Genomic DNA, 13,882 nt, shown 5'->3' with positions numbered 1-13,882 from the left:
CTACTAACAACACTAACAGCATGTGCAAGATCCGGTCTAGTGCAGACCATAGCATACATTAAACTTCTAAGTGCACTAGAATATGGGTCTCGAGACATATAGTCCTTCTCATCATCATATTGGGAAGCAAAAATAGAACATAGATGTATATTTACAACACTTGGAGTATCTATAGGTTTAGCTAACGACATGCTAAACCTTGACAATATCTTCTGAATGTAACCACTCTGTGAGAAGAAAGGCTTTCTCTGATCTCTTTCCCTGTAAATCTTCATCCTCATAATCTTTTACGCAACACCCAAATCATTCATCTCAAACTCAGCATTGAGATGACCCTTCAACTTCTGAATATCAAAATTGGACTCTGCAACTATAAGCATATCATCTACATAAAGGACAAGATAAATCATTGATCCATCATCCAACTTGTTGTGATACACATAACAATCATACAGACTTTTGTTGTAGCCCAAGTCAATCATATAGCTATCAAACCTTTTGTACCACTGCTTAGGATACTGCTTTATCCCATACAAGGACTTCTTCGATCTGCAAACATAGTATTCTTTTCTAGGGACTTGGAACCCATATGATTGAGTCATGAAAATCTCCTCTTGTAACTCCCTATGTAGGAAAGCTATTTTCACATCTAGTTGCTCATGTTCAAGATCCTGATGTGCAATTATTGCTAGTAACACCTTGATGGAAGTGTGTCTTGCCACTAGTGAGAAAATCTCATTATAATCAACCCCTTCCCTTTGCGTGAACCCTCTTGCAACAACCCGAGCTTATACTTGACCCCCTCAGCAGGTGAGATTCCTTCCTTCTTCTTGAAAACACATTTCCATGTAACAATCTTTCTCTCCTTAGGACGTTTGGCGACTAGTTCCTAACTCTGATTTCTATCCATAAACTCCATCTTATCTCCCATTGCATCGCAGCGAGCCATTGAGCATACTCACTACCTGAAATAGCTTCTTTATAGGTGGATGGCTCATGAGTGTCCACCTCTTCAATAACTTGCAGTGCATAAGCAACCATACCCACAAAGTCATACCTCCTTGGAGGTCCCACGCCAACTCTTCTAGCTCTATCAAGTGTTATGCTAGGTCGATGTCCTTCAAACGAGGCTGATTGATTACTAGAAGATTTAATATCACCATGTTGATTTTCTCCACCTTGGTGTTGTGATTCACTCTCAACATGAGTGACTTGCATCTCCACCTGTTTATTAACATCACTACTAACTGGTACCACAATGGACTTCACAGTGGGGCTCAGTATAGAATTTATCAAATATTAGACTTCTACTAAGTATAACTCGACTCTCATAAGGTGACTATATTCTATAGCCATTAACTCCACTCCCAAAACCCACAAATACACCATTCTAGCTCTAGTGTATGATTCATGCGTTCTGCTATCCCATTCTGTTGTGGAGTATCTCTGACAGTATGATGGCAAGTAATCCCTTCATTTTTACAGAATTCAATAAACTCGGACCAACAAAATTCTAGACCATCACTCGTTCGCGACCTTTTGATCTTCTTTCCACAGCTTGATTTTCCTCCAAAGCCTTCCACTGCAACTGTTCTTAAAAGCCTCACTTTTATGATTCATCATAATTAACCAAGTCATTCTTGAATAATCATCGATCATCGATACAAAATACCTGTGACCTCTAATAGATTCAACTCGGGAAGGACCCCAACAATCAGAATGGATATAATCAAGTGTGCCCTTTGTCAAATGAACAACCTTTGGAAACTTGTTGCGATGTAGCATCCCAAACATTTAATGCTTGCAGAATTCTAGATCGCGCACCTTGTGCCCACATAGAAGATCCCTTTTCGACAGAATATGCATCCCCCTTTCACCCATATGTCCAAGCCTCATATGACATAGCTTGGTCATATCCTCCTTGTGAATTTCAGATGATGCAACAACAACAGAACCTGTCACAGTAAAACCTTGAAGAAGATACAAGGTACCATTTTTAATACCTTTAAAAACCACCTTCGAACCCTTGCAGACACTCATAACTCCACCTTCACCTTGGAAAGTGAAACCCTTTTTTTCGAGAAGACTCAAAGATATCATATTCTTTGTCATCAGGGGAACATGCCTAACTTCGTTCAAGGTGCAGAATGTACCATCATGAGTCCTCAGTCTGATGGAGTATATTCCAACTACTTTGCAGGCAACATTATTGGTCATAGAAACATTGCCCCCATCTATCTGTTCATAAGTCGAAAAACAACTCCCTACATGGACTAATATGATACGATGCCCCAGAGTCAAGAACTCACACATCCTTATAATGAGATTGGTTATTAGCAACTAGGGACCGAACTTCCTCAGAATCATCAATTTCTACCAAAGCAGTAGATACTTCATTCTTTTCCTGCTACTTCTTTTTTCTTAGGACACATTTTTCCAATGCCATTTCTCCTTACAGTAATTACAGACATCATTAGTTTTAGGACCTTTAGAAATTCGATTTTTTATAGTTTGATTTCTTTTACCAGATGTTCCTTGTCCCTTGCCCCCAGTAACAACTAATCCCGATGCCTGATTTTCTGTACGAGAATCAGATGCCTTGTGACGGGCCTCTCTAGTATGAAGAACTTTCTATCTTTCCCAACAATAAAAAAATCGACAAAATTCTCATACGATAAAGGCAAAGATACTAAAAGAATTAAAGCAGCATCCTCATCATCGCCTTTAACATCAATATAACGAAGATCTAGTAAGATAGTATTTAATTGTTCTAGATGGTCCCTAAGAGGCGTACCTTCCTGCATACGCAGGCTGAATGGACGTTGCTTCAAGAGAAACTTGTAGGCTAGAGAATTCGTCATGTATAGACTTTCTAACTTCAACCACAAACCAATGCCGGTTTCTTCATCAGCGACTTCGATGATGACATTATCAACCAAGCATTGCATGATCGTCGAGTGCGCCTTCTCCTCCAGCCTACTCGATTCTTTATCATCCTCACCTGCCTTCTTCCTTGTCTTAGAAATAGGCACCCACAGCCTCTGTTGTTTCAACAGGGCTCGCATGTTGATCTGCCATAGACCGAAATTATTCCTCCGGGTGAATTTGTCGATCTTCACGTTCAAAGAAGACATCTTTGCAAAACGAATTTTGCAAAATTTCGAACCGTAATAGATACGTCTCTAATACCAGTTTGTTGTGACAGATGTAATTAACGAAACAAACAATAATGAACAATCGACACAAGAATTAATGTGGTCACTAATAATGTGTTAGCTACGTCCCCGGGAAGAGGAGAAACGTTTTATTAGGATTAGGAGAGAGTACAAATAACAGAATGATACGGAGGGAGAGGTTAATAATAGGGTTTATATAGTACCCTACTAATTAAGCTAATCCGATGGGCCAATACCCGAAACTGAAACAGACCCAATATATTAGATAACTTATACCGAAAAGTTCGGGGGTGTGCTAGGTTATTCCTAGCGCCAGATAAATAATTCAAGACATAGTTCAACATAATAGAATAGAAAAAAGAACTGCAACTTTTCATTCTATACTTACTGATTCAATGGCTATCAGTAGGAGCCTGCACATCCCTTTGTTTCTCCACCTTTCACTTGTTGCTATGAAAGGTATCTCTGTTAGTTCAGGTGATGGGATTCTGATGTAACACAACATAGCTAGAAGTCTTAGACAGTGAGACGACGATTCAGCATAGAAAAAAGAAAATTTGAATGGATAAGTGTACGATCCAACTTTAGAGAAAAAACTAACCGCGATAAAACTTTTTAGCCCGTATAGTGTGACCAAGCATTTTTGGTTCGACCATTGAAATTTCTTTATGGCTCCGTTTGGTAGGGCGTAAAACGTTTTCCCGAAAAAAAAGTTTTCTTTCATTTTCAATTTTACATTGTTTGGTTGGCAAAAGAGTATAAAACTATTTTCTCTTGGGATAAAATTACTCTTCCAATGATGAAAAACCATTTTCCTTTCAAAATAAAGGGAAAACTATTTTCCTTATCTCTCTGGTATACTTTTCTCACTACCTCCTTACTTTCCCTTTCATTTTCCTTTCATTTCTTTATTTTCCTTACATGAAACCAAACAACGGAAAGCTAATTTTAGAATTGTGTTTTCCATTGTAAATTGTTTTCCATGAAAATCATTTTACACTGAAAATGTTTTACGCCCTACCAAACGGAGCCTATATGTATATAACAAATCCAGTGTTTTCTATAACTATTGAAACTAGAGTTTTAGGCTAACTTTTTATCTGTTTCTGTTTTAGGAATATCTGGCTATTGATACAAGAATTTGCTGCATATTAATAACTTTTAGCTAGACACAAATGTAAGCTAGTGTAATGTACAAATTTTTTGTTTTTAACTGATAGAATTACCTCAATGATGCCACTGTAATAATCTGCCCTTGAAACTGCAGAACAGCAGTATAGAACCTGCTGAAGTTGGTCCTTGTAAAGTTGGACCTACAAAGACAAACATTTGCATCTTTAATTTTTATTTGTATCCATATCACTCGGACTTATGTGCTCGTATTTAACACAGGTACGTATCAAAGTGTCCAACATAGCTATTTTTACAGAAAATCTCTACAACTTCAGCTAGAATGAAGTGTCGAAATGAGTATCAAACACAAGCTATTAAGGTGAAATGAAAATTCCGAGTAACATAGTTGCTATTATCAGGCATATACGTAGGAAGACTTACCCAGAGTTATAGACCACACTTTGGATCATGTTAGTTCTAGTTTGCCTATCAACTATAAGTTTGAAGCTTTCTTCCATCAACTTTGCTGCTAAAACCACCATAGAATTGCAGTTGGCTTTCAAATACAAATCTTCAGAGTTTTGTCCTGCAAAATCTAGGTCCATCCTCCGAACTATTGTCCATGAAAGTCCACTTCCTATTGGCATAGATTTTCCCAACTTCTCCTCTAATTTTCGGTACACCTTGAAAGCGAAAGGATGAAACATTACAGAAAACAGAACACTTAATAGGTGCCAAATTTTATTTGGTCTAGTACATCTTGCTTTAATTATCAAAAAGGTTGTTAGAAAAACTTACCATCCAGCAGCTCTTTCCACAAAAGGGTATGCTTGGTGATTGAAGAGACATGGGTATATTTTCGATCACCTCTGAGCATTGTCTATGATCTAGGCAATGAACTGGATCATGAGCTTAATTAGTAACTGCTCAAAATGTATAAAACTATAAAATTTTAGGGAAGAAAAGATAAAATTGATAAGAAAAGTTCCAACAATGCCTTGTTATCTTTAAACGGTGTTTCTATTGATCAACTCGGAGATTGCCAACCTTAGGGGTGTCCTCCCTAAGCAATTGCCGATGATTTACAACTTGTTGAACATGTACATAGATGAGGGGGTGATAGCCAAAAAGGAGACAAGCAAGATGCCTTAAAATCAAAGAATTCTTGTACATGTTCTATTACAAGTTACAAATCATACGAGAATATTTTGGCAAAAACACTTCTAAAGTTGGAGCTATAAGTTAATCAATAGTTTGTCTCCAGAAATATAAGACATGAAGAGAGCTTCACATACATTTTTTTAAGCATTGAAAACAAGTTAGGAGAAGATCCTCATAGGTATCTTGATCACAGTATTTACAATGGCAATAAGGACAATGCCACTCATCTTGAGGAACTCCCTGCAGTTAAAAAGACAGGGTACAATGAAACATTATCTTTTATGAGGTACATACAACTCGATTTCTCGATCCTTGTAGAATTTTACTAGCTTAACTAATTGACAACAATTTACTCCAAGAGCGAAAATTTACTAAAGAATCGTAGGACAAAGGCAAACTAACCTTAAAACCCATACAATTAGGGTGGTAAGTAGAAGGGCAATTCTCACAACATATAAGATCACCTCCATCAGCACAAATAACACAAGAATCATCATAGTTATCTCGGACCCTAGGCCGCCTTACAACATGTTGATAGCCACTTCGAGCAGGCACCGAGTGCCTGTTCCATGCTTCGATCTGACAAGTTAACAATGAAACACCCGTTTCTCCAACAAATATGTTTGCATAAGGCTTATGAGCCGAGTGATCTCCTCTATGACGGGGGAAATTAGAGACAGAAAACATTTCCTTACAACAATAACATAAAATCCCTTTTCTAGTCATTATCCCTTCTCCAATCACCTCCTTATTAACCTCATGTAAGCATTTTACCATTGTATTTTCCCTTACAACTTTCATCTCAATAAGCCAAGATAAGATAGTTGGTATACTCATTTCTACCTTATCTTTTTGTTTCTCAACCATAGAAATATCCGCTTTTCGCCTAGGGTGTACTTGTACTCCTAAGGTGCCTTGAGCTTCCTTTGTTTTTAAACATCTTGAAGAAGGTCCTGACCCTCTTTTCTTCTTCGTGACATGATCATAAATTTCATCATCAAAGGCGATATCGATTGCATAAAACGGTTGAATGTCTTTACATCTCCTAGGCAAACGTTGCCTCATTGCCCTGTTTCCTTCTGAGTTTTCATCTTTATCATCATTACTTGATCGCTTCCTATATCTCATTGTGTTTTTTAATATAGGCAAGCTTTTTGGTTGCTGTAAAATGGATCTTTTAGTTTGCATTGTTAAAACAGAAATGAAATTGTTTTATAAAAATATGAAGTTCACATTTAATTTTGAGTGCAAGAAGAGCAACATTTGGACAGCAAAAGGAGTTCATAAACTTGTAAGTTGTAGCAATATCAAGTATTATATCTTGGATTAAAGTAAGTTTTTTTATTTATTACCCAAAACATGTTTGATTTTTTTTCTTTACTGTGGAGTTAATTGAGGTTAGCTAGAGCTTGATGCGATGTAACAAAAGTAGCCTAATTTGAAATATTTCAAGCATTAAACAAGATATTAGCATTTCCCTTATAGCAGAAGTTATGATTTATGACAGTTTAAACAGTTATGATTCTTTGATTTGTCTTTGAGGTTACAACTGATCAAAAAAATTGTAGAGAATTGTAGTCTTGTAGTAACATAACCTAATTGGTGATAGTGTAACAAGAGAGATATTTGGAGATTTTAACCAGAGTGCAACACAGATTTCTTATACAATGGTTTTTATACCATGGTTGTACCATGTGGACAATATGACCTTGTTGCATGTCCTAAAGTAGAATGGTTTTGGAGAATTTAATGAAATCAAAACGTATATAATTGTTTTTTTGTTGATTTGATGATTAGTTGTGCTCTAAGCAAGAGAGGACGTAAAAAGATTGTCTCTATTAAGACTATTTTCATTTGCAAGTACAAAGCGAATCGTTTATGTATTTTATATAAAAAGGTAAGCAGAAATTTTTTGTACTCTATTCAATATCGAGGAAGATTTGATAGTTGTTAATATTGCTATCAAGTATCAAATAAGAAATTGTAATTTAATGTCAAAATATAAGATATTGTTGTTATGTTGTTGGATAAATATTGGACGTGATATGAAGTAGGTAATTCATATTATTATTGATAGCAAAAATATTCTCTTAATTGATACCAAGTAGGAAACATATCATAGGACTTTTATATAATAATTGTATGTAATCATTATTCAAATTGAAATTAAAAATAAAAAATAAAAACTGAACTGTGTTTTCATATCATTATAAAAAAATGGTTATTTGAAATAACTAAATAAGTACATAAACCATATATAGGTCACTGAAAAATTCTTATTCTTCATTTTTTTAGCTCATGATTATAAGGATGAAGTTTATGGAGCTTAGAGAGCGTCATTAAGATAATCATTTTAATTTAATTAACAACCAAATATAATATAAAAGCGAGAGAATATAATACAAGTAGCAAAAAAGTATTGAATTTTAATTTATGAATAGTGTAGAAAGTCAAAATGATAGAACTAAAAAACGAAGGAAGTATTTTATAATTAATATTCTAACATAATTAAGAAACTTAACAACCTACTTTATATTATTTTTTTATCTTTTGCACCACAAAGGTTTTAACTTTTAAGATAGTTCAAATTAGAAGGGATTTGTGGACAAGCTTAATTTAAGATTAGTGTGTACCCTTAAATTATTCTCCTTTGAGGATTAAAATTTGATGAAATGAGTGTATACAATATTATTAAAATGATAAATCTCATCTCCTAGAACTTGTTCTCATAAAAAAGAAATTGTAGCTAAAACTTATGCCAAGACTTAAGAAAGTATTACCCTTGATAGGTGTCTCCCTCATGAGAAAGGGCCACCTAACATATTGTTGATAACTTTCAAATAAGAGAGAAAAAAAAAATCCCAAAATCTAACAAATTCCTTTGAATAAAAATAGATAATGCCTCTTTCATGAGATATATGAGAAAAATAAGGGATAAGGATGAACTCTTGGTGAAAAATTGTAGCAATGTTGTCTTTTTTTTTGCTTGATACTTCCTTTGTTTTATTTTATCTTTCTCATTTTTCTGTGCACAACTTCCAATGCACATTTTTAAACTTAAATATCTTTCTTTATATATTAGTAAAAATTATAACAATTGAATATTAATAATGTACTAATTGAGACGAATCAAACAAGACCCCACATGATTATATTTTTTCTTATAAATTGAAAATTTTGAGAAGGTTCTCTTTAAGAATAAATAGTATCAAGATTCTAAGTGAGAACGATAAAAAAAATAGAGGGAGTACTACTTTGCTAACATTTTTCACCAAGAAAAAAAGGAGTATCAATTTGTATATATTGAAATCTTTGAAAAAATTGCTCTTATATATATAGGATTCCACCCCTATTTTTTTATTAAAAAAAAGTTAATGTTTTTTGTTTTTGAGAAAAAGGTGCTAGAAGAAGAGAAATTATTTCTAGAACCTTTTTTTTTCACATGGAAATGTATTTTCAATAAAAGCAAATCTCACATTTTGTATTTTTTTAATTAAAATATACTATAAAAACTGTTTATAATCAAATCAACAAAACATCTTTATACACAATATAACCATACAACTATTTCCTTTTTATTATTTTTTTACTTAATCCTTTTAAAATGATTTTTACCTTTGTTGGACATTTGATTAAAACGTATCTTTTTCACCACCTTGTTCTTCTTTTTAAAATAAACGCATATCTTATATGTTTTATACACGACTTCACTAATCAAGTATTATTGGTGTTTTAATAAAAGGGAATATATAGGAATCTCATAGCACTTGTGACTTTCCTCACCTTCTAATGAGAGAACAAAAAAAAAATATAATCTTATATATTGATTAGATATAAAACAAACAACTTCATGTGTCATATCAATTAAAAAAATTGCACCATGTTGGTTGTAATTTAAGTAATATTTATATATATTACACAATAGTTTGTAAGCAAATAATACTAATCTAATTCAATTGAGATAATTATTAGTACGTAGGCACAACCTTACTCATAATTCATTAGTAATGTAAAGCATAAAGACATGAGATTCACCTTGGATATTAAAAATTGATTACTTGAATGGTGAATAACCAAGTGCGTCGCAAGAGTTAGCTTTCAGAAAGGCTCACAACATGAATTAAATTGTATAGCTGATTTGATGAGTAAATTCCACCAAGAACTTGTGTGGTGATTGACGGCGCTGATGTTTAGGTTTTCGAGAAGAAGAAGATTTTGCTTGACCTTTTTAATGAATGTGGCTAAATGAAATTCGCTATCACACTCTAATTTATACTCACACTTTCTCTTATAAGGAGTAATATAAAAGATTGTGTTTACACATAAAAAAGCGCCAATATTATGTTGAAGAAAATTTTAAATCTAATCCAGATGGATCTAACCTGTTTATTAATAGCTTATATATTACTCGTTAAACTATAAATTTGTTGTAGCATATAGGAGTATGCTTTTGGCACAATTTTTATGGTGAAAACAAGGATATATTGCAACTAAATCAAATTAAATTGCTATGGATATAGTACAAATTGCATCACTTTTACCATAAGAATATTTGAGTCACAATAGAAATTTTTGAGAGCAAAATATATATTCGCTAGCTTTTTCATACATAGATAATTTTATTTTACATTTATAATGGATGAATTACCTAGTGGATTAATGTAACATCTATCTACTCATACATTATTTCTTTCAAAAAGGAAGTAATTCTCTCATTTGCTTTCCAAACTTATAATGGTTTTTCTATTGCAACAATTGGATTTTTACACTATTCATTCACCATTCTTTTGAATATCTAATGTGATTTTGATGTAAGAAAAAATATAATTATGTGGGATCTTGTTAGATTCGTAACAATATATACTTCCAAGATATTAAATTTTTGTAATTTTTATTACAAAGTAATTAACTATATTTATTATTAAAGTTATGCATTGACAAGCGTGAAAACTTAGAAACAGAAAGGTGGTTGTACAAGACAATGAAGACATAATTTCATAAAACTATAGGTCGATCACATTTATGCTACATTGTTATTACTCATTAGTCATTAGCTAATGAGCCAATGATGTAGTCAAAACATTTATTACATGTTCAATAAATTTCTCAATATAGTCAACTTCAGCAAGTATGAGCCGGTCATGGCACTAGCCTGAAAACAGAAAAAAGAAGGCAAAACTCTTCCCCCCAAAAAAGAAAAACTTAATACCAAAGAAGAATCTCTTGACTCATCACTTCATCTTCATCACTCTTCTCTGATTTTCTCTTATGAAGCTTCTGCGAAATCTCGTACAAAAGCCCTCTCAAACTCCTATATAAATCAACTACTTTCACACCACAATTATAATACTAACCTCATTTGCATTTTGTGCTCAAATTGCGCTATTCCGCAGTTAATTTCGTTTTTTTCAACGCAATTTCTCTGCATGTCTTAGTTTTTTTCCCTAAATCTAAGTTAGAAATATAATTTTCTGTTCATCTTGCCTGATTTCTCACTTGGGTCTGACACACACTCTGTTTTCCTGGTTTTCCCTAAATTTCCCACTAAATTTCCTGCATTTCTTGCTCAAAAACCCTTAATTTGTTACCATGAAAAACTGTGATTTCAATATTTCATCCCTGAAAACCCCAATTCTGCATTTTCTGGAAATTTCTCATCTGGGTTAGGAAAATCAACCACATTTGTGCATTACACTAGAGATTTTCCTCCCGGATTTGGCTCAAATGTGTTAGGATCCACTGAAAAAGACCAACTTAAAGGGTTGGGTGGAAGTAAAGATTTTCACTGGAGGAGAAAAGTTGGGGCTGTGAAAAGTAAGTTGGGAAATGGAGAAAAATGTAATAGACTTATATTAAAGAAAAATCCCATGAAAGTGAAATTGTTTAGGGAAAGGTGTGAAGAAATTTCTAGAAATGCTAAAGAAGGGGTGAGAGTTGATTTGAAAGCAATGAATGAATTGACAAAAGAGGGAAAGATCTCTAAAGGGTGTCCTTCAATTGTTGGTCCTGTGCTTGGAGTTGAAGTTGGGGATAGATTTCGATATCGAGTCGAATTAAGACTTGTTGGATTACACAGGCATTATGAAAGAGGGATTGATTGGATGGAGTTGGGTAGGAAAAGGATTGCTACTTGTATTGTTGCTAATGAAGGATACTTGGATATTATGAGTGATCCTAATGTTTTAACATACATTGGTGAAGGAGGGAAAGCGCGGCCGAAGGAGCTTGATGAGAAGCCTAATGATCAGGAGTTGAAGGGTGGAAATCTTGCTCTATGGGAGAGCATGATGTTAAAAAGTCCTGTAAGGGTTGTGAAGGGGTTTAAAGTGGTTCGTCGTCTTCGTGGTCGTTTGGTTCATAGGTTTGAGTATGTCTATGATGGATTGTATGAGGTTAACAGTGTTGAGAAGAAGAAGGGATTACTACAGAACTTGGTGTTTGAATTTAAGTTGTTAAGGTGCCATGGACAACCTTCTGTTTCTTGCAGAAGAATGAGAAATCTAGTTTAAGAAATTTTATTCTTTAGAAATATATCCATTTGGTATGAATAGTTTATCGGTTTGGGCGTGGATGTTCTTATTTGGACATCTTGTTTGGGCTACGGGATTTATGTTCTTAATTTCGTGGCGTGGATATTGGCATTTGGCAGGAGTTGATTGAAAGTGTTGGTTACTATTCTAGTGGTGTTTAGTAGGGTGTAAGAACCAGGATTAGATAACTTGTAATAGATTGTGCAGCATGAGGATGTTAGAACTCGAAACTTGGAGTTGTGAAATTTTCAAACAGCTAATATCAACTCAACTATAACATAACTAGTTCTTTTGATAGGTATCTGAAGTCATAGGAGGGGCCTTACCATGGCCTAGCGTAGTCTCACCTTGGTTCCGCCACTGGTTTTGAGTCTGATAGTTCTATAATTGAACCTTGTATTGATCTCTAGAACCATGTAATAGTGTAATACATAGTTTTACAAAGTGTAGATGCGTCTTGGTACTTGGTTATGTAATTCCGCTGGATTTTGATGTCAATTGATCTTTAGCAAGAGATATATGGATGACATTTCCAGCTAAAATTGAGCATTTTCTTTTCACTTTTTCTTTATATTCTGCTAGTTCAAATGTGTTGCTGTTATTGAAGGATTTTACGAAGTATTATTGATACTAATATTATCAAGATAGGGATCCTATAGGATCGTAAGGTTGGTAGGATCGGATCGGTAGGGTCGAATCGTAAGATCGTAAGATATTGCAATATAGGGTAAATTGGTGATAATTATGCTATTACGTGATCAAAAGGCTTATGTTAGAACTTTACACACATCAATAATGACGTTTTTCATCCTCAAATAGTGATAATAGTTCGATACTATAAGATTGAAGTAACATGCGACCAAAGCTAAAAGAAGAAGATAATATTTGGAATTATTTTGTGAAATTTTATGATAGAATTGGATCGTGAAACCTCAGGATTGTATAATCGTGCTATGATTCTATCATGTGAAATTTGGTAGTTGGATAGGATTGAAAGATCCTATTAAATTAAAATAATATATAGGATTGGGATCGAAAAAGTCATTGTGGATCATAGAATCGTAGGATCGTAAGATTCGATTCGGAATTTTAATAACAATGATTTATACTGTTGATTTTAGATACTGGACTTGATTCTTGTTTTGCTCTAGTTTACAAGTTGTTATATATCTTTAGCTGATGTCAACCTCTAAATTTTGAATTAACTAAAGGACTTTCTTCATTTTTATCAACTTTGCTTAGTTTTACCCACGGGGCTAGAGGCTGATCTTTTAGAGCATAATCAATGATTGCCCTATAGTTTGGGGTCATTGATTATTCTATTACTTTCTCACTCTTCCACCTACTCCACCATATTTTCTCTTTCCTCCAATTCCTTCTTTGCTCCTCTTTTTCTTGGTCCATCATTAAGAGCTGGGCATCAATTTTTTGCCCAACTTTTTTCTCTCTCCTAATAAACTAATAATACTTTTACACTCTCTCTCCTCATAACCCACAAGGAGGGCAACCACTGGGAGTACTCTTAGCATGAATGCATGATGGGTGCTATCTACTTCTATTATATTAGCACTTAGCTCCCATGGTGGTGGTGTGACCGTGTTCTTATGGATGTAATAAGGAGATCAGGAGAGTAGATAGAGTCATAGAGACATACCGAGGGTTCGTTGTGATTCAGCTTGGTGCGTTTTGATTCCATCTAAACTTATTTAAATTTATTAGAACTTGTTGAAAATTGTTATTGTCATATTTTTACAAGAAAAAATTAAATAATATTTTTTCCATTCTGAAATAAATGAAACACTTATTTTTTTTTTGTGAAAAAGCTTTTTAAGATAAGCATTACACTTCCTCCATTTTTTTAATTGCACCATTTTATTTTTGGCATTAGCCATCAACCAAGGG

At 33.9% G+C, this 13,882-nt stretch overlaps 1 protein-coding gene across 1 annotated transcript; it reads left to right on the top strand.

Moving 5' to 3' along the window:
* Positions 1 to 11,317: 11,317 nt before the first annotated feature.
* LOC109134864 (histone-lysine N-methyltransferase, H3 lysine-9 specific SUVH5) lies at positions 11,318 to 11,959 on the top strand. Its single transcript, XM_019249250.2, has one exon. The coding sequence runs from the start codon at positions 11,318 to 11,320 to the stop codon at positions 11,957 to 11,959; it is 642 nt and encodes a 213-aa protein (XP_019104795.2).
* Positions 11,960 to 13,882: the final 1,923 nt, after the last annotated feature.

Source organism: Beta vulgaris, chromosome 5 (genome assembly GCF_026745355.1).
Source record: "Beta vulgaris subsp. vulgaris cultivar EL10 chromosome 5, EL10.2, whole genome shotgun sequence".
In the NCBI taxonomy this organism is placed as follows: Eukaryota; Viridiplantae; Streptophyta; class Magnoliopsida; order Caryophyllales; family Amaranthaceae; genus Beta; species Beta vulgaris.
This window is presented reverse-complemented; position numbering and strand designations above follow the sequence as displayed.

Excerpts from the sequence above, each read along its gene's own strand:
- LOC109134864 (XM_019249250.2), top strand. The coding sequence starts at position 11,318 with ATGAAAGTGAAATTGTTTAGGGAAAGGTGTGAAGAAATTTCTAGAAAT.